This window comes from Eubalaena glacialis, chromosome 20 (assembly GCF_028564815.1).
Source record: "Eubalaena glacialis isolate mEubGla1 chromosome 20, mEubGla1.1.hap2.+ XY, whole genome shotgun sequence".
In the NCBI taxonomy this organism is placed as follows: domain Eukaryota; kingdom Metazoa; phylum Chordata; class Mammalia; order Artiodactyla; family Balaenidae; genus Eubalaena; species Eubalaena glacialis.
The window spans coordinates 18594739-18622143 of NC_083735.1; the positions used below are offsets into that span (position 1 = coordinate 18594739).

The window sequence follows — 27405 nt, forward strand, 5'->3', positions numbered from 1 at the left end:
GAGATTAAGAGGTACAAACTTCCAGTTGCAAAATAAATGAATCACAAGTATGCAAAGTACAGGGTGGGGAATATAGTCAGTAATTATGTAATATCTTTGAATGGTGACTGATGACAACTAGACTTATTATGGCGATCTAAAAACTAAAAAAGGAAAACTTCACTGGCATTCCCAATCATTTTTGCTCTGCTTTTCGCTTTTTTGTCATGATACTTAGGACCCTCTAACACATTATTATATAAGCTACTGTGTCTCTTATTTGTCCTTCCTATCCTCCAACTAGAATGTAAACTCTAAGAGCCGTTAACAAATATTTTTGAATGAATGGATAAATTAGAGAGGTACTCAATAAATTATGGATGGTTTGAAATGCATTCAATTCTTGGATTTTAAAATTGCTTGCTAAAATGCAAGTTTATGGGGGCCTACAAATGAATCACTGCTCTCCACCCCCTCCAACCGACATACAGCTCTCAGTTCTGCGTATCATAGTTTTTAGTATGTCCTAGTCCTGGAATAAGCTGCATTTCATTAAAAATATGCTATAATTAAAACCCTGATTAAGTCCAGCTGGTCTCTGCCCTTCATCCCTTCACACTAATGGACCTCCCTGGAGGTGCCCTGTATAATCACTAGTCATAGTTAAGCACATAAATCCCTTACTGCCTTTCTTCCTACAACATGTCACATGGAGTTGGCCACCAAGTAAAAAACCTGATCACAAATTAGTCCCTGCAATTCAGAGCAAGCTTGGGACTTACGGTTTGAGGCTCATAACACTGAAATCTTTTTCTCGGTCGGTTAATGGTACCAGGTGTCTCTCATTAGGGCTCAGCATCAGCTGTTTTGGAGCAGGCTGTCTTTCCCACTATCATATTCCCAATGTGAATTATACGGACATTACAGAGACTGTACTTTAAGTTGCACCATCTCTCACATCCCTACCAATTTGGTGAAAAGCCGCACTTCAGATTCAGCCACCTACTACCTCTCCTGAGATGACCTTTGGGCCCCCAAAACCATCAGGGACACAATCTAGTCTGGGTTTTCAGTCACCTCATTCTAAACATACTCATTCAAATACAGTGAAAATCCATTTTTTACATAATGCAATAAACAGAGTCAGATATTTAATCTTATCTATATGTATAAGAAAATAGATAAGCATTACAAAGCATTCTGGTCTGCCAAATTTCACCGAGTTACAATCAAATAAATCTATAAAGTTCTTGGAAATACATGAACTGCTTTTTACAAGGACTGTATCTATTATAAGATGACCATGAAGATAAACAAATTACCTTGAAACTATTGTACTCTTTGGATATTTGGTTTTAAAGGATGTAGAGAGAAAGGTTTTTTGATTATTGCTTGGTGTTTATTTTACTGACGAACTGATCTGGACCATTCTGTTCCTTTAGGGTGGCGATGCTAGTGAATAAATCCAAAGAGGTCAAAATAGTTTAAGTATAGCAGGAAAGCTTAATTGACACTCGAGGAGAAATTTCAGGATACCATGGAGAAATACTGGCAAAGAAATAAAGCTCAGTCATCTGTAAAAGCACTTCTCTTTCATTTGCATTTAAAAATGTAATCAACAACATATCTAAAATGAACTACCATCAAGCATGCATTTTAGAGTGCAGAGAAGCGCTAAGATGATAAATGCAGCAGATATTTTTGCTCCAGTGTCTCCCAAATAAAAATGGATTTTTAACATTTCTGGCACAAATATTTATAATTGAATTTAAAAGTCATAGTCAGATGAAAAGTCAAATTAGGAAAAATGATACACAAATGTTTCAAATGTGATTTAATTTTAAAGGAAAAATTTCAGGCAATCATAGCCGGTTACTTAATTGCTAACATATGCTTCTTAAGAAATCAGGTCATCTACCTCCTCCCAGCTGCCCTCACCCCACCCCCTGCCCTGCAAATTCCACCCTTTTCCATTCTCAGCATTTGACTGAGATAACAATTAAGATATCATAAAATTACCCTTAAAAGAATTAGAGAAAAATATTTCAACAATGTTTAATGGACTATTAAAGAAATTAATTCAATTATGTTATGCTTTAATATTAATTCTGTTATATATCTACATGGTAATATAAAATCAAAGGCTTCCACATACTATTAAGACTATCTTTCTAAACAATCTTTGTAAAACTGTTTGCCCAACGGAGAACATTAAGAATCTATGGCAAATCTATCATTTTGCAAGTAAGATGAGATAGTATTTCTCCAGTCATCACAATGTTGGAGTCTCAGGGGACCCACGAACTCACCACTTCCTAGAGGAAAGAAGGCTGAGAGATGCGATACAATAGTCAAAATGCATGAAATCAGCAGTATAAATTATAACATGTAAGTCCTGGTTCCATTTTTCTGAGAAGAAAAACCACAAATTTTCCATCAAGATGAAAAAGAAAAACAAATGAACCAAACAAAGGTCACTGAGAATCTTCTCACTGAGAACTCTCCATCTACACTAACCTCTGGAATATTTGTCTCTTTGGTTTGTTTGGTTTTTGTCCTCCTGGCACTTCTTCCTACCATGGAGGCCAAAGAGATCAAACACCTGCTCTTGCTAAATAAACCCTGTTGCCTGGGGTGTGGGCACGACAACAGGTCAGCCAGCTGACGCTCCCAGAACCATCCTTATGAAGTCACAGGGAGCAGGGGTGGCTCCAGTGCTCGGGATGGCTGGCCACTAGGGCAGCAGCTCCTGCCAACGGTATGACATCAGCTCTGCTTCACCCACCTTCTCTTGGTTTCTGCTCATTTGCTAAGCTAGGTTCTCCAGTCTTCCCATGGATTCAATGAGTTGTGTTCAGGAAGTTCTCACATTTACTCACCAAGTCACAGGCCCTAAGCTGAGAGCAGAGTAAAAGTTGCCCGAGCATTAGGTAAGAAATGAGGCAACTGAAACAACCACGTAGCACGTAGCTGAGGCAAAAATTACTGGTCATAATCTCGCTCTGAGATGTTTCTATGTGGTAGATCGATAATATGATTAGCCAGGCATTACTAGTGAAGCGCTCTCCGTCAGCTCGTCTCACCTGCTGTATTGATCGTTCTGATTTAACACTGGCACAGCAACCAACTCACATGCTCCCGGGAGTGGGGTGTTTCATTTTCCATTTCTCCTTCCTGCCCCTGTGCCATGGGAGCCGCATTTTGAAAGTCACCAACCCTTCTCCTCATGTGCAAGCTGGAGGGAAGGCTTCAGTTTTGTTCTGTTTTGCTTTTCCAGAGGCAGTATTTCCCCTTAGCTGTGAGGAAAAGATGTCTATTCAGTTCTCCTCTAAATCATCTCTGTGGGGAAAAAGTGCCTAGCACATAACAAAGGTTCAATAAATGCTTTTGAATGAACCCTGCTCAAAACCCTCTGAAGCTGGCCTCTTTCTAACCTTGTGGAAATGCACCTTCTCTAGAGACAATCATCTTGACTTAAGAAACCATCCCTTCAGCTTCTGCTTAATTACCGGAAACACTTGAGCAAGTATTTATTTTGATGGCATGGACACGGCATTCTCAGTAAGCATTTGACAGTAAACTTTTTTTCTCCACAACAAACTTTAAATTGAGTTTTGACTTCTAGACCCTCTTATCTTACCTATTTACATTATACAATTGTTTCATAAAAAGCAAACACATTAATTCATTCGACTTTTAGTGAACACCTCTGCATGCTAAGTACCATGGTAACTGCGTTACCTATGTTATCTCTAATAGGATTTAATAGCAAACAGTAATGCTGCATTGTCCAATATATAAATTAAAAAGAGTTTTCTGACACACTAAATGGAACCAAGAAAGCATCAAGCAGTCTTTTTTTCTCCTTTCCCACTGACTATTTATATTAAAGTCAAATGGTACATAGGTCAAGAATTTGGAGTATATCACATTTTATACATTTGAATTTTAGATTTGAAGAAATGTTGAGTTCTTATCCCTCTATTTAGACAATTAAAAATCTTGAAAGTATTTGATAATATCAAGAAAAGTTAAAGAACTAATAATATTTTAAATCAACTGTCAACAAGAAATAATTTCTAAGTATTTAGGCACTAAACATTTAGCATGTGTACATCTTCTATGGATGTGCTTTCTGTGTCATTTAAAACTATTTTAATAATTATAGATGGTAACACTTGTATTCTCAAGATCATTTGTTAGTAGTTTTTTCTAAAAAAGTTTTAATGTCCTGCATAATTTTTAAAAATGATAGTTTACCAATAACAAAAACACAGTTCTTTCTCTGTGCGGCTCGAATTCCTTTCATGATGGAAAACAACTTAGAGCCCCATTCAGTCTCCATCCTTGAACGTGCAATGGCCTTGAATTAATGGTAGATCACAACAGAATCCACGTATGAGGTTTTATATGTTTTATCCTTAAAGATATCCTTAAAAGAAGGAAAACGTAATTTTCTATCTCCTAAACTGATCCCTAAGTATGTAGGCTAATTCTTTTAATTCTTGAACATCTTCAATAATCACTGTGGAATATAAGAGGTTGCAATCATTTCTGAGAGGTGTTTATTAACAATAAAGACTGCAAAACCATGAGTAAAACCCCAATATTCTAATGGTCTAACTTCTAACATACTCCAGGGTCAGCAATCTATTGCCCAAGGGCCGTCTGGCCTGCTGACTATTTTTATAAATAAAGTTTTATTGGAACACAGTCACACCCATTTGTTAAATTATCTAAAGTTGCTTTTGTGCTACAACAGTCGTGTTGAGTGGTTGTAACTATCTGGCCCAAACTATAAACCCTTTGAAAATTGTGAAATCATTATATAAAGGCTGTTTCCCTTACTTTCAGAGCTGTGTTAACTCTTATTAAACAACAACAATAAAGTTTAATGAACTTGCTAAAGGACGTCATTGGGCTAGAGAGATGCGGTGAGGGGTTTGCAAGGAAAGGGAGACATTTTAACGTTTGTACCACAGAAGCTGAAGTCACATTGGTTAATTTGGAAAAAGGACATAGAACTGGTAGCAACTCTTGGACATTTAATGTCTGCATCTACAAATGCCAGAGAGAGTTGGCCTAAATGATCTTTAAGCTTTGCAATCTTCATGATTCTCTGAAATGACTTCAGTAAATCCATAAGCAAACTCAGAACCATATGAGCACACAACTTAATAATAAATGTTTCATGGCACCTGCCTAAGGTGAAGGCAGGGAAGGAATACATTTTAGAAAAGTGAAAACCAAAATTATTAAACAAGGGTATGTGGAGCTTTCTGGTACTATTCTTGAAACTCTTCTGTAACTTTGAAATTATTATCAAATTAAAAGGTAAAAAAATAGTTAAAACAATTTTAAATGTTAGCACTTAAAAGGGAAAACTTCAGTTACCGTATACAACAAAGTTAACACAACGACTGCCATAATGTTTCTGGAAAACACATAAGCCATGCTTAGTATGTTCCCTGAACCAAGCATGCCTGCAGATTACCGTCATTCCCTCTATTCTGCATCCTAATTACCCACCTTACAAATTTTACCCTTTGAATTTATCTTACTTTATGGAAAATGAGCTGACTAGTAATTAAAGGGATCAAAAGACAGATAAGACACAAAAGAAGCTGGAGTGGAGAGAGTAGTAGGAGGGAGAGGGAGGGACTAGAAGAGACCAGTTAATCAATTAACTAGATAAACATGTTCTGAAATGATCACAAATAGCAGCAGCTCTGTTTTATCTCTTCTTTGGTAGACTAGGAAGGAAACTTACCCCAAATACTTGACTCTCATACAATATATGTACATCCCATATATTTTTTATGTACACATATTCCAAAAAGAGATATGAGTTTATTTTTTCTAAAATACAAACACTAAGCAAACATTATGCTAATTGAAAAAGTGCCTAGAGAGCCACACACATCCACGTCGTTAAACATAGAAACTAACTGTAATGAGAATCATTATCTCCAGTTTCCAAGGATACCAGGGTAAGCACTACTCCTAAATTGCAGTTAATTCAGCAAAGGGCACAAAGTAATTTATATTCAGGGTCATCTCTGCTGACAGCAGATACAGAAGCAAGGCCAGGGTAAACCGCCCTGTTTTTCTATTCTGTTTGTTACTCACTCTAATTCCCAACCCCCAACCCCCATCCTCTGGTCCCAACCCTGGCCAATGTTTTACGGGTAAAATTTGGAAAATCTGATGGTAAACGGCAACTTCCAAGAGAAACAGAATCCACAAAGGGCAGGACCATCAGAGATGCAAATAATGCTGGGGGGTAGGGAAGGTTGGCATTCCTCTCTGCTTTGTTTGTGAAAAGGAGAGAAGCCTGGTTTTGTGTGCTTGCCACACTAGTGGCCCTTTTCCCGGTGCCTGTAAGGGAACTGTACAGTTAATTTCAACTTCCCACCCAACCAAGGCTATCCAAGCTTTTAGAGCTTACCCCTCCTAAACTGCTATAGCGTCTAGAATCATTTTCAATTTGCTCTATCTTCTTGACTCTAGGATCTAGACTTTTCATACGATTACTTACAATTTGTTTCTATAGCTTTAATATAAAAACTACTTTCTGACAACTTCAGAGAGATTGCCTCTGAATCATTTTGTTGTTGTTGTTTATTCAAGGCTATTTGTTGATTGCTTTCAACATGACAGGCATTGTACCAGGCGAGGGAGGCAGTGCGAGAAATGACATGAGACTTCATTTTTGATCTCCAGGGAAAGTATCAAAAACAGGCCATGTCACTTAGGCAGTTTAAAAAGAGGCATTCCCCTCTCAGTCAAATTTTCACTTACTCTAAAATAGTGATGTGGATTTCATGGATACTTCAGATTTACCTTAAACTTACAGAAATTAAAATAAAATATATAAAATATATATAAATAATATCCAGATAAAACAGTTTTCCATTTAGCTCCTCCCCCATCACCTGTCCACTCAATACAGTAAGACATCCTATGTAGAACTCAGCTGGGGCAGAGGTAATCGTCAGGGAAGAAAAGCTCTCCCAGCCTTCATGTGTTTCCTCCTGATGGGCATGAGACTGCATCAGGCTAAGCTTCTTAGCTTAATGTGATAATGTAGGTGAATAAATTGCCTGTTTTGATAACTGAGGCCTTCTGAGACTTTCCTCTTTTGCACCAGTTACAGTAATTGAAACTGCTCACTGCTTCTAAGAGGAGAAGGAATGAAATACAACAAACGTTTCTAATAGTTATGTAACGTTTCAGTATACCTCAATAAGGCAAGTTGTTTTAATATTAACAGTTAATACAAAAAGTACAACGTGTTTCTGAAAATTTTTTCCTATACATTTTTGATAACTTGAATGCTACATACTCAGTTGCACTGTCTTGATGATTTCGGTACCCAATCCTTTATTTTAAAAAAAAGCTACTTTTGTACTGAAATATTGTTTCTAAATTCAGTAAACAAAGTAATAACATCAAATTTTAAAACTATATGAAATGGGAAGTTAGTCTCAATTCTGTTAAAAGTTATGTCAGTAATTATTTTGGTGTATTCTGACACCTATCATTTCTCACAAGGGGCAACATTTTGAGGTAAGATGGCTTCAGAGAAGAGTCTATGTCTGAATCTTGCAGCTTGCAAAACGCTTAAATTGAGAAGGTTCAACTAAACAGGCCACAATTTAACCTTTCTCCTGGCCTCACCGGAAGCTAGTGCTCCGGAGGGCGAAAACACAAAACACAAAAAGCGTTCTCAAGTCACTGGCAGAAAGGTCATCCTCTGGTTTATCACCTTTTCTGACAACACGATGAGCTTTCACAAAACCTCTAAGGTAGAAACCGGCTTACATTAAGGAACAGAATTGTATTCCCTAATCGTGCGTAATCAACTTTTTTTCTTCTCATCTTTAGCGCTGCAAATACCCCATCCAACCGATTCTGGAGCCTAAAACTTGGACTTGAGCCACTTGGCTCTCTGGATGAAAAAACATCAGATGGTCGCCTCCTTTTTCCCTTCTATTATTCTAACATCTAAATTACTGTCTTGCGTACTGCATATATCTTCGAAAATACTTTATAGTAGCTCACCACCCACCCACCTCCACCTCCTCTTCACTAGCAAGTGTCCAATTGGCAATGCTCAAAGATCATAAAGGCAGCAGAAACGCCCCTGAGGGCTTCTCACAAATTTTTAAAAAGTGGATTAAGGACAACCAGAAACGGGCAGCTCTGACACGCGAGACCACCGTCCCCCGCGCGGGTCTGGCGCAGCTCAGATCCTGGGCCCAGCTCGGAGCCCTCCAGCCTCCAGCGCAGCCTCCCCGGGCCTCACTCCTCGGCGGAGGCTGGGGCGGCGGACACCGCCGTTGTCCCGGGTGCCGTCCTGCCGAGGGCGGGGGTGGCTGGGCTGCGCGAGAGTCGGGGTGGAGGTGGCACCGTAACCGGAGAGTTGCGAGGAGAAGGCGACGGTAGCGCGAGCGGAAGGAAGCTACCCCGAGGCTGTTTTCGACCGCGGCGCCGGCCAAGGAGCAGCCAGTTGGCGGCGCCCGGAGCGCGACAGGCTCCGGGGTGGGGAGAGCGGGCGCGCGGCGCCGTGCGCTCGGCGTCCCCGCGTCCCGGGACTGTCGAGTGGGCGGCGGAGGGGGCGAGGGGCGAGCGCAGAGGCCGCTGAGTGGCCGGGCCGGCCCTCCGGGGGCGGCAGGCGGGGGGAGGGCCGAGCGAGGGTGGGCGCGCACTCACCTATGCACAGCTGGATGGCGTAGGCGTAGTAGGACCAGCAGAGCAGGAGGCTGATGAACACCACGGGGATCCAGTACAGCACCCGCCGGCACCGCCGCCTGACGCTGCCCGGGCCCGAGGGCGCCATCTTCCAGCCGCATCCACCTGCCCAGCTCCGCCGCCGCCGCCGCCGCCGCCGCCCGCGGGCCTGGCTCCGAGGCTGGCTGGCCGCGCCCGGCGTCCCCGGCGGGACGGGCCCGGGGGCGGCGGCCGGTTGCGCCGCGGCCACTGCCGCCGCCGTGGCGCTAACTCGCCATCCCGCAGCCCCGAGCCGGCGCCGCGGACTCCCGGCTCCTCCGTCCGGCGGAGGCGGTGGCTGCGAGAGGAGGGCGCGGAGAAGGCAGACGGGGAGGAGGCGGAGGCGGAGGAGGCGGCGGGAGCCTCCGCCCCGCCTCCGCGCGTCCCGCCCGCGCCCCAGCCCCCCCGCGGCCGCCTGCCCGGCGCGGCCCGCTGCGCCCTCGGGCGGCCTCTTGCGGCGCTCCGGGCCGTCCCCGCTGCGTACCGGGGCCTCGCGCCCTCGTCGCTGGGCACCTCAGCGGCGCCCGAGGCGGGGAGTGAAGGCGCTCACCTTGGCCCTCCCGCCCCCGGCTTGGCCCCTGGGCTGGGGCGAACGCGCCGGGCAGGGGGCGAGGACCCTTGGCAGCGGACGCGGGCCGCGGAGACGCGCACGGGGCAGAGCCGGGGAGGGGCAGCCCCGGGAGTCGTGCGCACTGACCGGACCCCTCGCCGGCCCCGCGCGGAGGGGGCGAGCCGCCACCCCTGGGGATGCGCCTCGACGAAGTCCTTAGGCGCCGAGGCCAACGTCCCTGCCTCCTGCTAGGAAGGGAAGCCTCAACTTGCGGGTCCCGGTCAACAGGCGGGGGGCAGCGAGGGCGGGGCTGGTGCTCCAGACCCGGAGGCTGGCGCGAGCGGCCGGGGCGCCTCCTTTGCACGCGGCGTTTTGGGGGGACGCGGGAATGCACCACCAAGAGGGGCTGCGGGGCCGAGGTCCGCCGTGCACTGTGCGTGAGGAGGAAGCACCTTGGGTTGTGAATCCAGAGACCACCGGAGTTAGAAACACAAATCATGTGCTCTGAGAATTTGAACTCTTTTAAGCCACTTAGGGATTGTAGGAGCAGCCATCTATCTCCACCGCCGCCTCCCGCAAGGCCGGGGCTTCTCTCGGTGTACGCTTTTTTCCCAGCCGGTTCTTCACTACAGTGTTTTCTTTGGTGGTGGCAATTCTCAACTTAGCATACAGCCGGTTCTAAAGTGATTGCTAAAAACCCCGAAAGAATCCTGAAGGTAGTGAGACTGAAGGCCCGGCTTGATGGTTGCTGAAACGGAAAAGAAACGAATGCTTCCGAGATTGTTTTCTTTCTCCTTTCCTCTGATTATGAGCGCACCTGACTCCGCATGGAAGCACCCCAGTAAATGGAGTGTCTCTGAATTATGTGCATAATCATTATATATAATGTGCACGATTTTAACATTAATGAATATATGTGTGTTCACCACACAGCAACCACATTGGATGAAATTACTTCGTATTCATCTGTAGAATGAACAGATAAAAATAAGTACTGGGGCTTCCCCGGTGGCACAATGGTTGATAATCTGCCTGCCAATGCAGGGGACACGGGTTCGAGCCCTGGTCTGGGAAGATCGCACATGCCGCGGAGCAACTAGGCCCGTGAGCCACAACTACTGAGCCTGCGCGTCTGGAGCCTGTGCTCCGCAACAAGAGAGGCCACGATAGTGAGAGGCCCGCGCACCGCGATGAAGAGTGGCCCCCGCTTGCCGCAACTAGAGAAAGCCCTCGCACAGAAACGAAGACCCAACACAGCCAAAAATAAATAAATTTTTTTAAAAAAGTACTGATTTGCATAAAGAAATTTAAGCTCTTATGTCTTTGTGATTATCTTTCTGAGATCATTTCTATCCCAGTGAATCATTGTATATTGGTATAACGCCTTATACCCTTTATGGATATCCTATAGGGTAGGTTAATATAAGAACATAACTTCCTTGGAATCCTCAACTTTTCCCATGGATATCAAATTTATGCTCCCAGTCCGAAGACTCTAAAAACAAGAAACAAAACTTCGTACCAGGACTGCGTTACCTCCACAAAATGAGAAAATCAGCGTTGAAGGTCCCTGAAGAATTCTAAGGAATGAAAAGTAAGGGATCAATTTTCCCATACTGGAAACAGTGGCAGAAAGCGCAAAGTGTGCCTCTTTGTATATTAGAGGCTATAGCGTCCTGTGCTGCTTCTCTGCAGTCTTACAGGGTCTTGAGATCAGAAATGGAGAACATTCGACAGTTTTCACATCTTTTACCCTTTTGGAAGAATATGCAGGTGTAACATCTTTGAAGGAGGCTACATTTTTTTTTTTAAAGATGCTTTTTTAAAAAATTTATTTTATTTTTGGCTGCGTTGGGTCTTCGTTGCTGCACGCAGGCTTTTCTCTGGTTGCGGCGAGCGGGGGCTACTCTTTGTTGCGGTGCTCAAGCTTCTCATTGAGGTGGCTTCTCTTGTTGCGGAGCACGGGCTCCAGGCGCGTGGGCTTCAGTAGTTGCGGCATGGGGGCTCAGTAGTTGTGGCTTGCGGGCTCTAGAGTGCAGGCTCAGTAGCTCAGTAGTTGTGGCACACGGGCTTAGTTGCTCCGCGGCATGTGGGATCTTCCCGGAACAGGGCTTGAACCCATGTCCCCTGCATTGGCAGGTGATTCTCAACCACTGCGCCACCAGGGAAGCCCCGAGGCTACATTTTTATTACGTATCTAACATGTTATTCATATTTATAATAAATATTTGTGGAATAATCGCAACCTATTTTGAGTCATTTTAAGAGTGCTACTATTACTGAGTTCTCCAAGGGTATCACTCTTACCTAAAAAAAAAGTCTAGCTCAGGAATAATTACCTCTAAAGCCACATGATGATAGGATTTAGCTCTGCCTAGGCTCTAACTAGACAGGCATGAGCATGCATGCACAAATGTAAGCTCTTTGGAGAGTAGCCGATCTCTAGATATTAGGCTCTGATGAGAGTGGAAAGGTAACTTTAATTTTTAGGACTAGAGAGCCTTTTTTTTTTTTTTTTTTTTTGGCTTTATTTAGAGCTGTGCATCAACAAGAAAACAATTTGAAGGTCATCAACCGTTAAGAAGAAACTTCACTGGAGACTTACTCTTAAGAGAGAAGTACAAAAGGTTCAACTCACCAATTGTAGATACCCAGTAAGTCATATTATGAATTCCATGTAATAATTTTGATAAAACTGCTACAGCTGTTTATAAAAAAACGAGTCAGTCATTGTAAAGGAGGGAGAGGGTAACACAAAGGCAAAGAAGAAGGGGATGGCCAGGCAAGCATCAGGGCAGGGGAGCATCTGAGAAGAAGAGCGAGTCCCCCTGACCTGGCCCACTCAGTCCCTAAGAACCGTAGCTCCGCCCTTACCAGACCTCTGCCTCCATGCTCCACCCACTCAGCAGTTTTATGGAAGTCATTCACTTTTCAAAACCCCTATCATCATACCCTGACCCCCACATAGGAAACTATCTTTCTCTTCTCCAGTCAAGATCTACTTTGAAATAGTCCCCAGATTCTTCAGTCCCCAAACCTCAAATTTGTCTTGCCATCCCGGTTAATACTCCAAATCTTCCTCCTACTTCCAGATCCAGGTTAAAAATGTTTACTTATTGCCTTTCATAGTATGAATCAAGAATAGCCTGAACCAAGCCCAGGGAGCCCCTGGACCCAGCCTGTCTCTGGGGAGCCTGGACCTCCATTCATGCTGCCTATCACAACCCCATCTCATCTTTTCAGCCATACCACCTTAGAGCGGTCCGAAAAAAATACGGACAGATCCTCTTTCATTGTTTTCTTAAACTAAGCTTATCACTCCTTGGGGGGAAAAAAAAATCCCTTTAGAAGTCAGAAATCCATGACATCAAGGACTCCAGTGTTAATTTGCATTTTCATAACAGTGGCCAAGATATACTCTGTGGGACCTTAATAGTATGCCCAATCCACGCATCGTTTCTGGACACAAGTAACATAAAAGCAGTCTTAGTGAACTTGGTTTAGGGAATGTGGTTCAAAGTGCTGCTAAGATACACTTTGGTTGTCAGAGATTTATAGTTTGCAGTCAACCTGGCGTGGAATGGAATGGAATATAATGGAAGAGAATTTCAAAGTCCTAAGGATTATCTGGTGGATTGGGTTAAAACGTTAGGAAAACAGTAAAGTGGGAAAAACTCTGGCAAACCTTGCCTTTCAAGCCCTGTGGGATCTCTATGATAGTGTTAATAGCATCTTGCCACTAGACGGCAGGCACACACCAAGCAGTGCAGCTCTCCTGCCATCTTTCTGTAGAGATTTCGATAGAATCAGCCACTAGTTTAACCAAGCCAATTATAAATTATGAATTATAACTTCATGACCAATTATATATACTTATAGCTAATTATAATTATGTTATATTTATACAATTTTATGCTATAATTTAGTGGCTAATGACTAATAAAAACCATATTCAGAAAATTGAAAAGAATGCAAATTGCTCTGTTTCTGCTTCCACTTCTTTACAGTTTGCACGAAGGTTAATCTCTTTAGAAATAAAATTGGAACTTTTCATTTAAATGAGTGCTTTTGCCTACACCGACCCCCCGTCCCTTGCCCCTACGTGGGGAGAAAGCAGAATCTATGAACCCGAAAGGTGAGCAGATATTTCCTCTCCATGGACTGACAGGATCTTTAAGTGGTGACACAAACGGCAAAAGTTCAATGAGAGATGATGAGAAGTGGCCACTGTGGGGTGGAGAGTTCAATGGCCAGCAGAGAGTGACCAAGGGCAGCAGAATCCTGCAGTGTGGTGGCGAGCGTCCAGCAATGTCAAGGCCAGCAATGGCATCCTAGGAGACTGTTCTCAGTGGCAGGCCCTTGGCCAGGCATCAGCTTCCTCTGTGTCAGCTCAAGCTTGATTCTCCAGGCTTCCGGTTGATTCTGTGGGGTGTATACATACTTGCAAAGACATTTTTTCTGTAAGTCCACTGGCATTGACTTGTGTTTGCAACCAAGAACTTTGACTGGAACAGAATTTTAATTTCATTCAGCATCCCATTTCTTAAAGGGTCATGGAGACCGAGGCATTATGAGAAATAGGGATACAGGAATTTGGGGACAGAGGAGCCAACTTGGTGCCTTCAAATTGCGCTCTCCAGACCTGCACTGTCCAGTAAGTACTACTAGCCACGTGTGGCTTTTCAAATTTAAATTAAAATTAATTAAAGTAAAATAAATAATTCCATTTCCTTAGTTGCAGCAGCCCATTTCAAGTGCTCAGAGCCACATGTGGCTAGTGGCTACCATACTGGACAGTGAAAATCTAGAACATTTCCGTCATCACAGATGGTTCCGTTGGACAGAGCTGACTAATCTTGTCTGAATATTCATGAGGCAAGCTCTATATTTATAATTGCAAGAAACAAAAAAATTGCCTCTCTAATTAGATCTCTACTGTTTTACAGAAACCAAAAAAAAAAAAAAAAATGAGAGGTAATAGGAAGTTAAAGACACTTTTAGGTTAATAGTAGTAGGAGCTTTCTTCCTTTGAAGACAAGAATCTAAAGAGTCAGGAGCCATACTAAAGGGATAAGAGGTCACACTATAGATTCTTCAACCTGAGGTTTATATACAAATAATTACTTGCAAAGGATATGCAGGGAGAAACATATTACAATACTTCACTCAAATTCCTATCCATAAAGCTAAATCTTGGGTTTAGCTTTTCATCCAATCGTGCTTGATACAGCCTTATTCTGGGATAACTCCAGCCTTTGAGCACAGGATCGTCTGTCTTCATCCAGTGGCCGTCAAGACACTTTCTGTTCTGTTGGTTGAGCAGATAATAAATAACTGGGGGACCGGAAGAATAATTGCTTATATTCAGCTCTGTTTCTGTCAAGCTGTAGGCTAGATTAGTCATGCTGGATTTTCTGTATGGCAGATATGGGAGGAGGTGGAATTAATATGTCTTGCCCAGTGGTTTGTAGAAACTCACACTGGCTCTGGTTCAAGACACTCTTTTGTCCTGCAAAAAAAAAAAAAAGAAAAAAGAAAAAGAGAAAAAATATATACAATGTTTAATATTAATAAGTATTTCCAAGTGTTGTCAAAGACTTTAAATGTAACTTAGAGATCAAGCTCACATTGCAATTTGTTACTGTAGAAGGGAAAAAAAAAAAATCTTACCAGGGTTTTCTCAGGCCTTTAAAAAGAGCAGGAAAAATGGAGAATAAATATTTAATGATGACATTTAACAAAAAAGTATGTTGGCTTCAGATTTGTAGTAGAAAAAAATTTTTTGATTATCAGGGATTCTTCCATCAGGTAGAATGTATTCAGTGTAAGTTATGTCTTATACCTCAGAGTCTTTGAGTCTACAATTATTTTCAAGTGATACTCGGACACTGGATTCTGAATTTCTTTGGACTGTTTCACTGGTTGCTAAAACCTTTCTCCATTTGCTTATATTTCAGTCTTTTTGATAATGGGTCATGCTATGAAATGCTAGATTGGCAGTGGAATATCAGTAACCTTTATATCTGGAATATGAGACAACATGGGTTTTTTGTTTTTCAAAAACTCTATATAGTGGTTGAAGGTTCAAAATCCAAATGATTAGAGGTTTTCGATTTTATGCTTTAAACCAAATAATGGGTTTGGGTAATAAATTTTCATTCTTTTAAGCTTTCCCTTGAACTCCATAAAATAGTAACGATAACAGTTTTAATTCCCAAGAAATGGAAAAGATTGGAATAGTTACCTTGTGAATTGTTGGAAAGTATGTTAATTTAATAATAATGCAGAAATTATGCAGGTTTAAAATATTTTGAATGGATGTAAGAGGTAAATTGGACTTTATACACGATGTGATAATGAAACTTCTACAGTGGTAAAGATAGTTACCTATAGAAATTTATAACTACTCTTTAACTAGCATGAATATGAATATACATACTTGAATGCAAATTCCAGTGACTTTAACGTTAAAAGCATCAGTGTTCCATTATTTGTTAAATAGAGAGCACTGCAATGACTTATACTATCCAACACTGGAATAAAATATCTAGTTTGGCTAAAAGTACTAATTAATTTTTTCTATAGAAAGGTCAGTTATAACTATAATCATTAGAAAACAGCTAAAGTTTCCAATATATTTATAAAATTTAAAAATCATGGATCTATTGAGCCTCCTTAAATATCACTAGTGGCTTTAAAAGATAAAGTCTTTAATAAGTCCATTCATTCATCCATTGAACAAATTTTGTTGACTTCCTGTTAACATTTATGACAGGTGATGGTTGCATGGTGAGCAAAAACCAAACGAAATTAAACCCAACCCAATAAGGGGCTTGCCTTGGTGAAATTCATGGTCCAGCTAAAGGAAATGTCCACTTCTACATCTCTTCCTTAAATGGGAATAACTTTATCAGGAGGGTCACTGGTGTATCATTGAAAATGTCCTTCTGGTTTGTGTACATCTGTCTATACTAATATAAAACCTGGTATAAGATATGTATGAACAGATGCAAGAATCAGTTTGAATTGCCATGATCTAAAATGCAGGCAGTGTGTTTGTGTCTAAAAGTGTAAATGTCCATAACTAGTGTGATATCTGGACATCTTTATGTAAACAGTTTGATGCCAAAATGTATATTCCTCAAACATTGTTGATATACATTTTTAGTATAAAGGTATAAATTGTATGTAAGAGCTTTGGAATCTTCTCATCAGAGCACCACCCAGCTATTTTTAAATAATCCCCATGTGCTAGATATTTCCATTTGCTCTTCCAGATCCATTTTCTACCCTTCTTTGTGTTATGGGAGGCTCACCTTTTATTGGAAGACTCTTTCCACTCTGGATTCTGGTTGGTTCAATCAGTGGGAGGTGGACAAGTGATCTAGAGAGTCAGAGAATAACATAGGTTGTTTGTTTCACCTCCCTGAGCCTGATCACTGAAGATCACAGCTTCTGTGAGCTACAGACACTCTTTCCCTTTGCCTCTTCAAGCCAAAGCAGGGTGAGTACCTAACTCCCTAGGGTGTTCAACCATACTCTGTCTCCTTTAATTAAATTCTTCTCAATGAATTACCACTTTCGATGTGTCACCTCTTCCCTACCTCTTCCGTCAGTAATACAACCCCTCACAAGCCTATCTATAAATCTGAGCACAGTCTATTTTTGCTACATAGGAAAAAAAATACATAAATGCCTACTGAATCCTTATTTATAAAGTCAGTATTATCTTTAATTATCTCTTTTAAAATAAAAAAATCATAACAGAATTATACATTACAGAACAATTCATAAAAAAAATGTTTGGAAACAGCTACATAACAGAAAATTTGAAAACAGAGAAAAATAAACCTCCCATGATTTCACCATTGTTGTTATTTTGGTATGTTTCTATCTGGTCTCTTTTTGTGGATATTTTTTCAATGTACAATTTTCTGTTCTCTCTTATAAAGATTTCGTCACAAACGTTTTTCATGTTACTATACAGGTCTCAGAATAATTTTAAATAGTTGTACAATATTCTATTCTGTAGAAGTACTGTAATTCATCAAACCATTCCTCTATTGCTGGATATTTAGTTGTGTTTTTTAATTTTTCATTGGTATAACATAATGTAAATAGCTTGGCTCACATAGCATTCCCTTATATTTTATTGTTTTCTTTGGATACAGTCCCAGAGATAAAATTAAAGAGTTAAAGTTTGAAAAAGTTATGCAGCTGTAGTGATTTTTTAAAAATGACTACAAATTCTTTGATACTCCTCATTTCAAGAAGTGGAGGTTAATTCTCCTCCCCTTGAGTGTGGACTGAACTTAGTGACTTATGTCTAATGAATAGAATAAAGCAGGATTGATGGTGGATAACTTCAGAAACTAGGTAAAGGGACTTCCCTGGTGGCGCAGTGGTTAAGAATTTGCCTGCCAAGGCAGGGGACATGGGTTCGAGCCCTGGTCCAGGAAGATCCCACATGCCGCAGAGCAACTAAGCCCGTGTGCCACAACTACTGAGCCTGGGCTCTAGAGCCAGCGTGAGCCCGCGTGCCACAACTACTGAAGCCCATGCACCCAGAGCCCGTGCTCTGCAACGAGAAGCCACTGCAATGAGAAGCCCACGCACCACAACGAAGAGTAGCCCCTGCTCGCCGCAACTAGAGAAAGCCCACACGCAGCAACGAAGACCCAACACAGCCAAAAATAAATAAATTTATTAAAAAAAAAAAAACAACTAGGTAAAAAATACACTGTGACTTTCTCCTCTCTCCTTCAGATCACTCGCTCTGCTTTGTCACGAGCAGCCCTATGGAAGGGCCCTGTAGCAAGGGACACAAGCCTCCAGTCAACAGCCATGAGAGTGAGTCTTCTCATGAAAGTGGATAGTCTAGCTCTGGGCAAGTCTTCTGTGCCTCAGCAGATATCCAACGTACAGAAGGTCTGATCTCAAAGAGATCTGTTAGTGTGGCATTTGTCTAATGGAGAGAACCCCAATAAGATACATAGGAGAGCCACAAAGTTTTAAAGAGAATTATCTTCATAGAAATAGAGCCAGCTCGGACTACCAGGGACAGAGACAGTACATAATAAAAAGAGGCCTTTGGGATTCCAGACTTCTACAAGTGGGAAATGACTAAGGAAATCACACAGCTGCAAACACGTGCTACCTTTTATGGAAAAGGAAGGATGACTAAGGTGGCAGAACCAAGAGCCCAGAGAATAGATCTAAGAGCCATGGAGAATTATTCCCAGGCAGGAGTAATACTAAATCTTTATCAAGATCTTCCAGCATTTTAACATACTTCCAGAAATGCTATCAACCATTGACTCCTTCATTCCTCCAGTTTCCTGCCTTTTAAAGAAGAATGCCTATAATGGCTATGCTATCTCTGTTCCACCATTGTACAATATATTGTATATTGGTTTTGTGTGTGTGTGTGTGTGTGTGTGTGTGTGTGTATGGCAGGGGGAGCAGGTAACTTGTCTTGTTCGTTCACACATTTTCAGGTTGAAAGGAACTGTACTCAGGGACCTGTACTTAAGGACTATACCCAAGGAGCTTCATCCATACCAGGAACTGATTTAGATTATGGAGTTCGAGCTAATGCATTAGACCTTGTGGACCTTGGGAGTGGTGAGTATATTTTGCAGGTGGGAAGAATGTAAATAATTTGTGGCCAGAGGAAGGACTGTGGTGGTTTTAAATGTCTCCTCAAATTCTTTGATATTCCTCCCTTCAAGAGGCAGAGTCCAATTCTTCTTGTGAGTGTGGTTGGATTTAATGACTAATTTTTAATAAATAGAATATAGCAGAACCGAGAGAGGGAAACTTTAGAAACTAGGTCATAAAATGGTACACTGTGCCTCTCTCCTCTATCTTGGATCATTTGTTCTGGGGGAAGTGAGCTGTCATGTCATGAGCACCCCTGTGGGTTGGCCCAGGTGGCAAGGAACAGAGTCCTCCAGCCAAGAGCCACGTGAGTAAGCTTGCTTGGAAGTCGATCCCTCAGTTCCGGCCATGTCTTCAGATGACTACAGTCCTAGCTGTCAGCTTGATTGGTCATCATGAGGGACCCTGAGCCAGAATCACCCAGCTAAGCTGCTCCTGAATTCCTGACTCTCAGAAATTGTGTGAGATAATAAATGTTTTCTTAGACCACTTCATTTTGGGGTAAATTTGTTATGCAGCCACAACTAATATAGTAGCAAAGAAAATGTTGCTTTGTAGCATTTGTCTAAATAAGTTCAAATATGAGGGATTTAGTGAGCATACCAATTCCTGATAATCATGGCAAATTATTGCCACTTAAGCTGCATGGAACGAGTTGGTGAGAGACATGGGGAGAACAAAGAGGAAGAGAAAGGAGAGGGGAAAGAAGAGAGGAAAGAAGAAAGAAGGAATAAAAGAGAAAAAGTTAGTAAGAGAGGGACATGGGGAAGGTGACTGTTGTCCTAGTTTACCAGGAGAGTCCAATTCGGGGTGCTATCCTGGTGTAATTATGCAGGAGCCCTCTTTCACTTTCAAAAGTGTCCTGGTTTGGATGATAAATTATATGACCCTAGATAGAGGCCAGTACCTCAGCCTTCCCTCCGCCCAGTTTTCTGTCTAATATTCCATCTATCCCCCATGCCTAGTTGACCACAACCTCTCTCCAGTCTGCTCAGAAGCCTTAATTTCTCACCAAACCATAGCCTGTCACTAGTACCTCTTCTAGGAATTAGAAGTCACCTCTGTCCACTTCCCAGTGTTCTTGTATCATGGTAATGAATTCATCACAGCAGTTAAGAGATTGACTCAGGAATTAGGCAAATGTGGGTCTGACTCCTGGTTTGATACTTAATGGCTATTTGATTTTAAGGGAATTACTTAACTTCTTTAAGCCTCAGATATAAACTGGGAAATATATTAGTATCTACTACCTCATAGGATTGTTGAGGATATTAATGAGGTTATGTATAAGAAATGCTTAGCCTTGTGTCCAGCATATAAAGAGAAGCTGTACGTATAGAGCATATGTATATGTGTATACTGTACTAAGCATTTTATATGCATAATATATATGAGGAATATATGTTAGCTACTGTCAGCATTTACTATCACAGAAGGCAAATTCATTTCATTGAGGCTGAAGCACTTTAGTTGTTGGGATGTGTGTTTTACTAGGAAACTCTCAAGTATGTGAGTGATTGTATTTATTAATTTTAATATTGAAAGGCAGAGACAGTTTAGGAAATATGTTAAGGAGTAAAGTAAAAGTCAGGCAAAGACTATATTTGCTTTTCAGGCTTGATAGGCCTTACTTTGTTTATTTATTCATTTATTCATAGATTCACCCACTTATTCTTTCAACAGACTTGTATTGGTTATTCACCAGATCCCAGGTACTATGCTAAGCACAGGCTTGAGCAAGGCTTTTCAACAAGAATAAAGCTTTATTCCCACTTCTTAAAGGAAAATATTACATTAAAAAAATTAAAAAGATGTTTGTGTGGGAATATGAGTGACAAGGGATCTGCAGCCAAATTTAAATACATACATATATACGTATACATATACATGTATACATACATATATACATATACATACATATACATGTATACATACATATATACATATACATAGATGTACATGTATACATACACACATATATATATATATATATGTTTTTCGGGTTGACCGGATTTTATTCTAAATTAGCTTTGAGCAATGGAAGCTATTTTCTGCTATAAAAAGCAATGTATTTTAGTTTTGACTTGTTTTTTTGAAAACTAAGAGTCGGAAAATCCAAATTATGCGAATATATAATTTGGAATGCTGAAATAGCAGAAGGAGCTGACAGAGAGAGAGAATGTTTTGTTTTAGCTGTAGGCATTCCTCTTTTCTGTTTTTGGAAACAAGAAAAACTAGTAGACAGAAATAGTCCTAGGTACATGGACTATATATTTCTCATGCACAGCATAAAATACTCATTAAAGTTAAGTAGGTGCCCAGAAACCAAGAGAATTTAATAGATGAAGATGGTGACAACTCAAGTAGGAACCGTGTACAGGACAGGGTTAAAGTGCTTAGCCATATTTACCAGAAGAGATTTTAAAAAGATATTTTCTTTTCACTATTTTTAGTCCACTTTAATAATAAGTACCACTTTATATTTTTCAGTAGCCCATGAATTTTTACCTTTGTGTTAATCTTCAAGGTCAAGTTTATGAACATGATTACAAATAAGCAATTCTAAATGAATAGGCATATTATTTTAGGAATAATAACTAACATTGATTGTGTGTTTGCTAAAGTCAGTACTCTACAGGCAGTTTCCCCTTTAATTCTCCCAACCACCCTAAGACTCAGCTGCTCTGTTACCTCATTTTACATACGAAAAAGCTGAGGTGTGGAAAGTGTAGTAAGAACCTTGCTTAACTACAAAGGTAGGGAGTGACAGAGCCAGGATCTGAACTCGGGAAGGCTGACTCAAGAGCCCTTGTTTAACTATGCTGTTCTGAATGGATGGGCTAAATGCATTTCACCTGTTTATGCATATTTTCTAATATATCCTTTTTGATATAGTTATGTCATCTTGAATTCTGCTTTTAGTCTTTGCTCATCTTCTCAATTCTATGAAAAGACCATTTAACTTTATAATTATGCAAGTCCACATCTGTCTGAATGATACACTGACTCATTCATTTAGTTGAAAGGGTGAAACCAAATCGATTTTTAAAAATACCATAGGAACCTCATTGAAAAATTTCATGAATCACCTTAATGAGAAATGGTACCAGGATATCAAGTACAGAGAACCTCAGACAATTGCTTTTTGAAAAGTGCTAATCAACCACATATTCATCTTGAATGAAAATGCCTCTCTAGCAAGACACTGTGTGACAACAGTAATTACCAAAGTACCAGATGTGAGAACCATTGCTATGTCTTTTAAAGAATTGTTCCTTACCCTTTTCTTCTGTGTTTGAAGATGATGATTTGCCTGCTTATTATTAAGGTGACCAGTATTCTTTCCAGCATTGGGTACATTAAAGCAGCAGAAAGTGACTTTGTTATTTGCTAGTTCTTACTTTTTTTTCCCTAGCTGTCATTCATTTCCTTCCTTTAATTTGTCCCAAGGTTAGGTTATCTATTACAGTCACTTGCCCATAGCCCACAGCGCAAACCCACAGTTAGGGTATGTTCTGTGTGTCCTTTAAACCCCTGTTTTTATCAAAATACCTTCTGCTTCATGTGAAATTTAAACATGTTATACTATCTTGCTATGATTTATTCTTTATAAATTTACATTCTGCTGGAGTTATAGCTTAACTTTGTACATTTTTTAAAAAAGTGAACCTACTTGGAATCTTGTTAAGTAGAGTCCCTAAGTCATATTGTTGATACTCAGGTGGTCAGTTCAGACAGTTCATCGTAAACTGCTCTCTAGACGTCAAGTTCTCCTAGGCCTTAATGCTACGCTGCTGCCATGTACCTCGGGTATCATAAGCAGCACACTTACCATCTTAGCATTCTTTTCTCTTCTGTTTTTTTCTAACACAAAAACCATATTCTCCATTATAGTTTTGAGAAAATCAATATCCACTTTCAAGTAGCATAAAATGTTACTCTTTTCTTCCTGTGTTTCTTACCATCCCATATCTCACCAAACCCACAGACACCCCTGCACACTGGCCCAAATATCCACATTCCAGGGAGGGACCAGCTACGTAATTTTTGGAGCCTCGTGCAAAATGAAAATGCAGGGCTCTTTGTTCAACAAAGCAGGAAAAAGTGCTAAGGTATTAAAATAGAAAACTTTTTCTTTCTTCCATAGTCTCTCTCTCTCAACATGTAATGATGTTTTTAATTTGCTATTTAATGTCATTTTAAGTAACTAAAACTTAAAAATTTTGTTATTAGCATGACTTTTACCATTCATCTTTATATTGTACAATGTCTGTTTAAAGTGCAAATATCAGAGCATTTACCTTCTATGTGAAATCACCAAAATTACATAATTCGTATTTAATGGCACAGCTTCTGAGAATGCTTCTGAGGCATCTTGAGTCAGACTCAGGAAGGTTGGGAGGAGGAAGAGAAGGTTCATCCAGCATGAAGCAAGCCAAGGGCATGCTCCTTCTGGTACGGGGATGCTTCCAAGGTGAGTGTGGACCCTCACAGGTGTCCTGGGTCCCCATCCCATGACTCAGGATGCACATACACCTGCTCACACCAGCTGCTGGACTGATGCACTGTGCTTCAGCTGGGGGAGCACCCTGGGGAAGTGCAGGCAGACATTTCTTCTTCCTATAGGCGTGATACCCCACGCCTATAGCAACCCCCAGGGGATCGAAACCTCGGAGTTAGAAAGCTCTAAGTACCCGGACTAGGAATGGGAGAAAGGCTCATCTCCACCAACCTGTGGCCTTTGGCTGGCTGCCAGCGGATGCACCATGGCTAGCACTGCCAGTCCGGAGCAGGAGGGTCTCCACCATACTCTGCCCCAAGATTCCGACAGTGTGGGTGCCCTTCCCCATTCCTACACCTAGACCCCTGCCAAGGGGCTGGAGTATGGAGGCAGTTACGGGGCAGGGGTGGGGAGGGGGAAGCTGGGCAAAGCAGAGCGTAGCCAAGAACCCATCCTTGGGAGTGGGAAGGAGGACTGGGTGTGAGCAGAGGCTCCAGGCCCCTGCACAAGCTCCATCGTCCCACTGACTTCATTTACAAAACAAAAATTCAAAGATAACATTATTAAGAATTTCAAGATGGTAACTGCAAATTATACAAATTTACTTTATGTGAATTATCTCATCTCATCTCATCCCTGTAACATGGGGCAGATACAATTTTTAGCCCCAATTTAGAGATAAGGAACCTGATACAGGGAAGGCAACTTGTCTAAGACCAGGAAATGAAAAGAATGGTCTACTATGATCAGAGTTTATTACAATAACGTGGGATAATTTAATACTAGGAAGCCTGTAAAGCAGATATATTGCATGTGGAGATCAAATTGGAAAAATGTATAATCACGTCAGTCAAAGCTGAAAAGGCATTTGAGATGATGCAACACTCACTCCTTTTTCCAGACTCTTTCAAATTCAGGAAATAAAGGATAGTTTCTTAACAAGGTAAAGTATTTGTCTCAACTCAACAGGAAAATATTATGCTTAATTTGAAACATTAGATATAATCCTATTGAAACAGGAAATCAAAAGATTCCTGCTATCGCTATTAGTATTTTACATTGTTCTGAAAGCTATAATCAACACAAAAATACAGGAAATAGAAATAAGAGCAATAATATAGGAATGGCAAAGACAGTTACCGTCATCTGCATACAGTATGACTGGCCAACAGAAAAGAGACTCAACAGAAAAAAATGTCAGAACTACTAGGAGTTCAGTTTAGTGGCTGAATAAATCAAACTGCTTTTCTATATACCAACAGTAATCAGATAGAGAATCTAATGGGAAAAAATCCTACTCTTAAAAGCAATAGTAAGTATGTAGGATCTAGAAAAGACCTTATGAGAAGTATGATCTAGATAGCGAAAGCCATAAATCTTGAGAATAATTGGAATAACTGTTCCTGGATGGGATGAAAATATTATAAAGATGTTGTAATGGTTAATTTTTTTTTTTTTTTTTTTTTTGGTGTCATCTTGCCTGGGTCATGGAGTACCCAGATATTTGGTCAAACATTATTCTGGGTGTTTCTGTGAGGGTGTTTTTGGATGAGATTAACATTGAAATCAATAGACTGAATAAAACAGATTAGCTCTCTAAGGTGGTGGGCCTCATCCAATCAGTTGAAGACCTGAATAAAACAAAAGGGCTGGCTTTCCCCCAAGTAAGAAAGAATTCCTACTGCCTGACTGCCTTTGAACTGAAACATTGGCTCTTGAGCCTGCCAGCCTTCAGACTAGAACTAAACCAACGGCTCTCTTGGTTCTCAGGACTTCAGATGCAGGTTGGAACTATACCATTGGCTCTCTTGGATTTCCAGCTTGCTGACTCACCCTGCACATCTTGGGACGTGTCAGGCTCCATAATCTTGTGAGCCAATTCCTTATAATAATAAATCTGTTTCTCTGTATATCTACATCCTATTGGTTCTGTTTCTGTGGAGAACCCTAATACAGGTGTCAGTTCTTTCCAAATTTATCATTTCAAAGTGATCCCAATAAAAACATTATTTGGAGGAGATACGATTCTAAACATATCTATATATGTTTATATATGTTCTAAAGTTAATCTGAAAGGATAAACAAGTAAGAATAGTTAAGAAATTTTTTGAAGAGAAGAGAAATCTGTGTGTGGCTGTTGACAGGGGGAGATAGACTAGTTTTATGAACTATGAAAACATTGTAAAGGTAAATAATTAAAACAATGTGGTTACAAGGATAGCCAGACTCTTAACACAGATTCAGGTATGTAAAAATACTTAAAAATAATTTGCATTATATTAGATGGCAAAAAGGAAGAATTATTCTGTAAATAGTGTTGGATAAATTGGCAGGGAAATCTAGAGTTAGGGCCTCATTTTTTTAAAACCATGTAACAAAATTAATCCTGAGTGGATTTTTTTTTTTTTTTTAGTTAAATACAAAGAAAATATAAGCCATAAAAATATATGACAGAATATTTATAACATTGGGAGCTTAAAATTTCTAAGCTTAAAAGCAATGGAGGAAATGGCAAATAAGATCATATTCAAATACATAAAAACTTATATATGTATATATTATATACTAGTCAATTCTCCATTATTCTAATAATTCTTTATATTACACTTCCTTGTTTAAATCATGTGTTACTTTGTCTTCTGACCAGATCCCAACTAACACAACTGGTAATTCTTGTTGCCTTGACATGTGTTTTGTGTGATATTAATATAACCACTGCAGTTTCTTATTGTTAGTGTTTGCATTGTATTCTTTTATCTATCACTTTACATGTAGCCTATCCATGTCTTTATATCTAAAGTACATCTTTTCTAGGTAGCAAATGATCTTCATAAAATAATTGATCTGACAATATCTGACTATTAATTGGAATATTTAATGAACTTACATTTAATGTAATTATTAATTGGTTGAATTTATAGAATCATTTTGCTATTTTTAAATTTATCATCCTAGTTTTCTTTGTTTCCCCCTTTCCTGCCTTACTTTGGGTTAGTCAATATCTTTTTATTATTGCATTTTAATTCATCTATGTTTCCATGGGTTAAAATAACGCATTGATTGAATGAATATTATACCATTGCACTACACTGTAAGACTCTTAGAACAGTATACTTCCATTTACCCCTTTCTGTCCTTTATGATATTATTGAACATTTTAATTATAAACTCCACACTGCATTGCTATTTTTGCTTTAACCAGTGGATTACTTTTTTATATGTTTAAGATAAAAAATTTTATATTTGCTAGAAATTTACCATTTATGGCAAACTTCATTATTTTGAATAGATCAAAATTTCTGGCTGGTTTCATTTCCCAACAGCCTGAAGAATTTCTTTTAACTTTTCTTGTAGTACAGGTCTGCTGGTTTCAGGCTGTCTGATATTTATCTAAAGTTGTCTTTATTTCACTGTTATTTTTAAAGGGCTATTTTGCTGAATATCGTATTCTAGGTTGCATTTCCTTTTTTCTTTCCATACTTTAAAGATGTTACACCACTATCTTTTGCTCTCCATTGTTACTGATGGGAAGCCAGCAGTTATTCTTATCACTAACCCTGTGTATAATGTATCTTTTGTCTCTGGATACTTTCAAGATTAAAAAAATTTTTTTGGCTTTTCAGCAATTTGGCTAGGATACGACCAGGCGTAGATTTCTTTATTAGGGTTTGCTGAACTTCTTGAAACTATAGTTTATGTGTTTCTTCAAATTTGGAAAACTTTTGGCCATTACCTCTTTGAATATTTTTCTGCTCCCCACCCCACCCTTCTCCTTCTCCTTTAGGGTCTGTAATTACACTTATGGTTGACTGCTTTGTGTGGTCACTGATGCACTACTGTTTTTTGTTTTGTCTTCCCCCGCCCCCCCCAACCTCAGTAACTTTTCCTCTTTGTGCATCAGTTTGGATAGTCTGCATTTCTCTGCCTTCAAGTTTACTGATCC

General features: G+C 40.3%; 2 protein-coding genes across 6 annotated transcripts in view; both read right to left on the reverse strand.

The window, feature by feature from the left end:
• Nucleotides 1-8888, reverse strand: part of ZDHHC2 (zinc finger DHHC-type palmitoyltransferase 2) — a 75488-nt gene extending 66600 nt beyond the window's left edge. For 3 of the 5 annotated variants that reach the window (XR_009698805.1, XR_009698804.1, XM_061177526.1), the window contains exon 1: nt 8695-8885. Coding sequence is in view for 3 of the 5 variants with exons in the window: in XM_061177526.1 (XP_061033509.1) it covers nt 8695-8821 (127 nt within the window). In the remaining 2 variants the exon portion in view is untranslated. Of the gene's footprint in view, nt 1-8694 lie in introns of all 5 variants that reach the window. The other 2 variants (XM_061177528.1, XM_061177527.1) reach the window with 2 other exon arrangements.
• Nucleotides 8889-14662: 5774 nt separating this feature from the next.
• MICU3 (mitochondrial calcium uptake family member 3) overlaps nt 14663-27405 on the reverse strand; it is a 116010-nt gene continuing 103267 nt past the window's right edge. The window contains exons 16-17 of the transcript XR_009698757.1: nt 16618-16685; nt 14663-14810 (exon numbers count right to left, since the gene is read on the reverse strand). The gene's annotated coding sequence lies outside the window, so the exon portion shown is untranslated. The remainder of the gene's footprint in view (nt 14811-16617; nt 16686-27405) is intronic.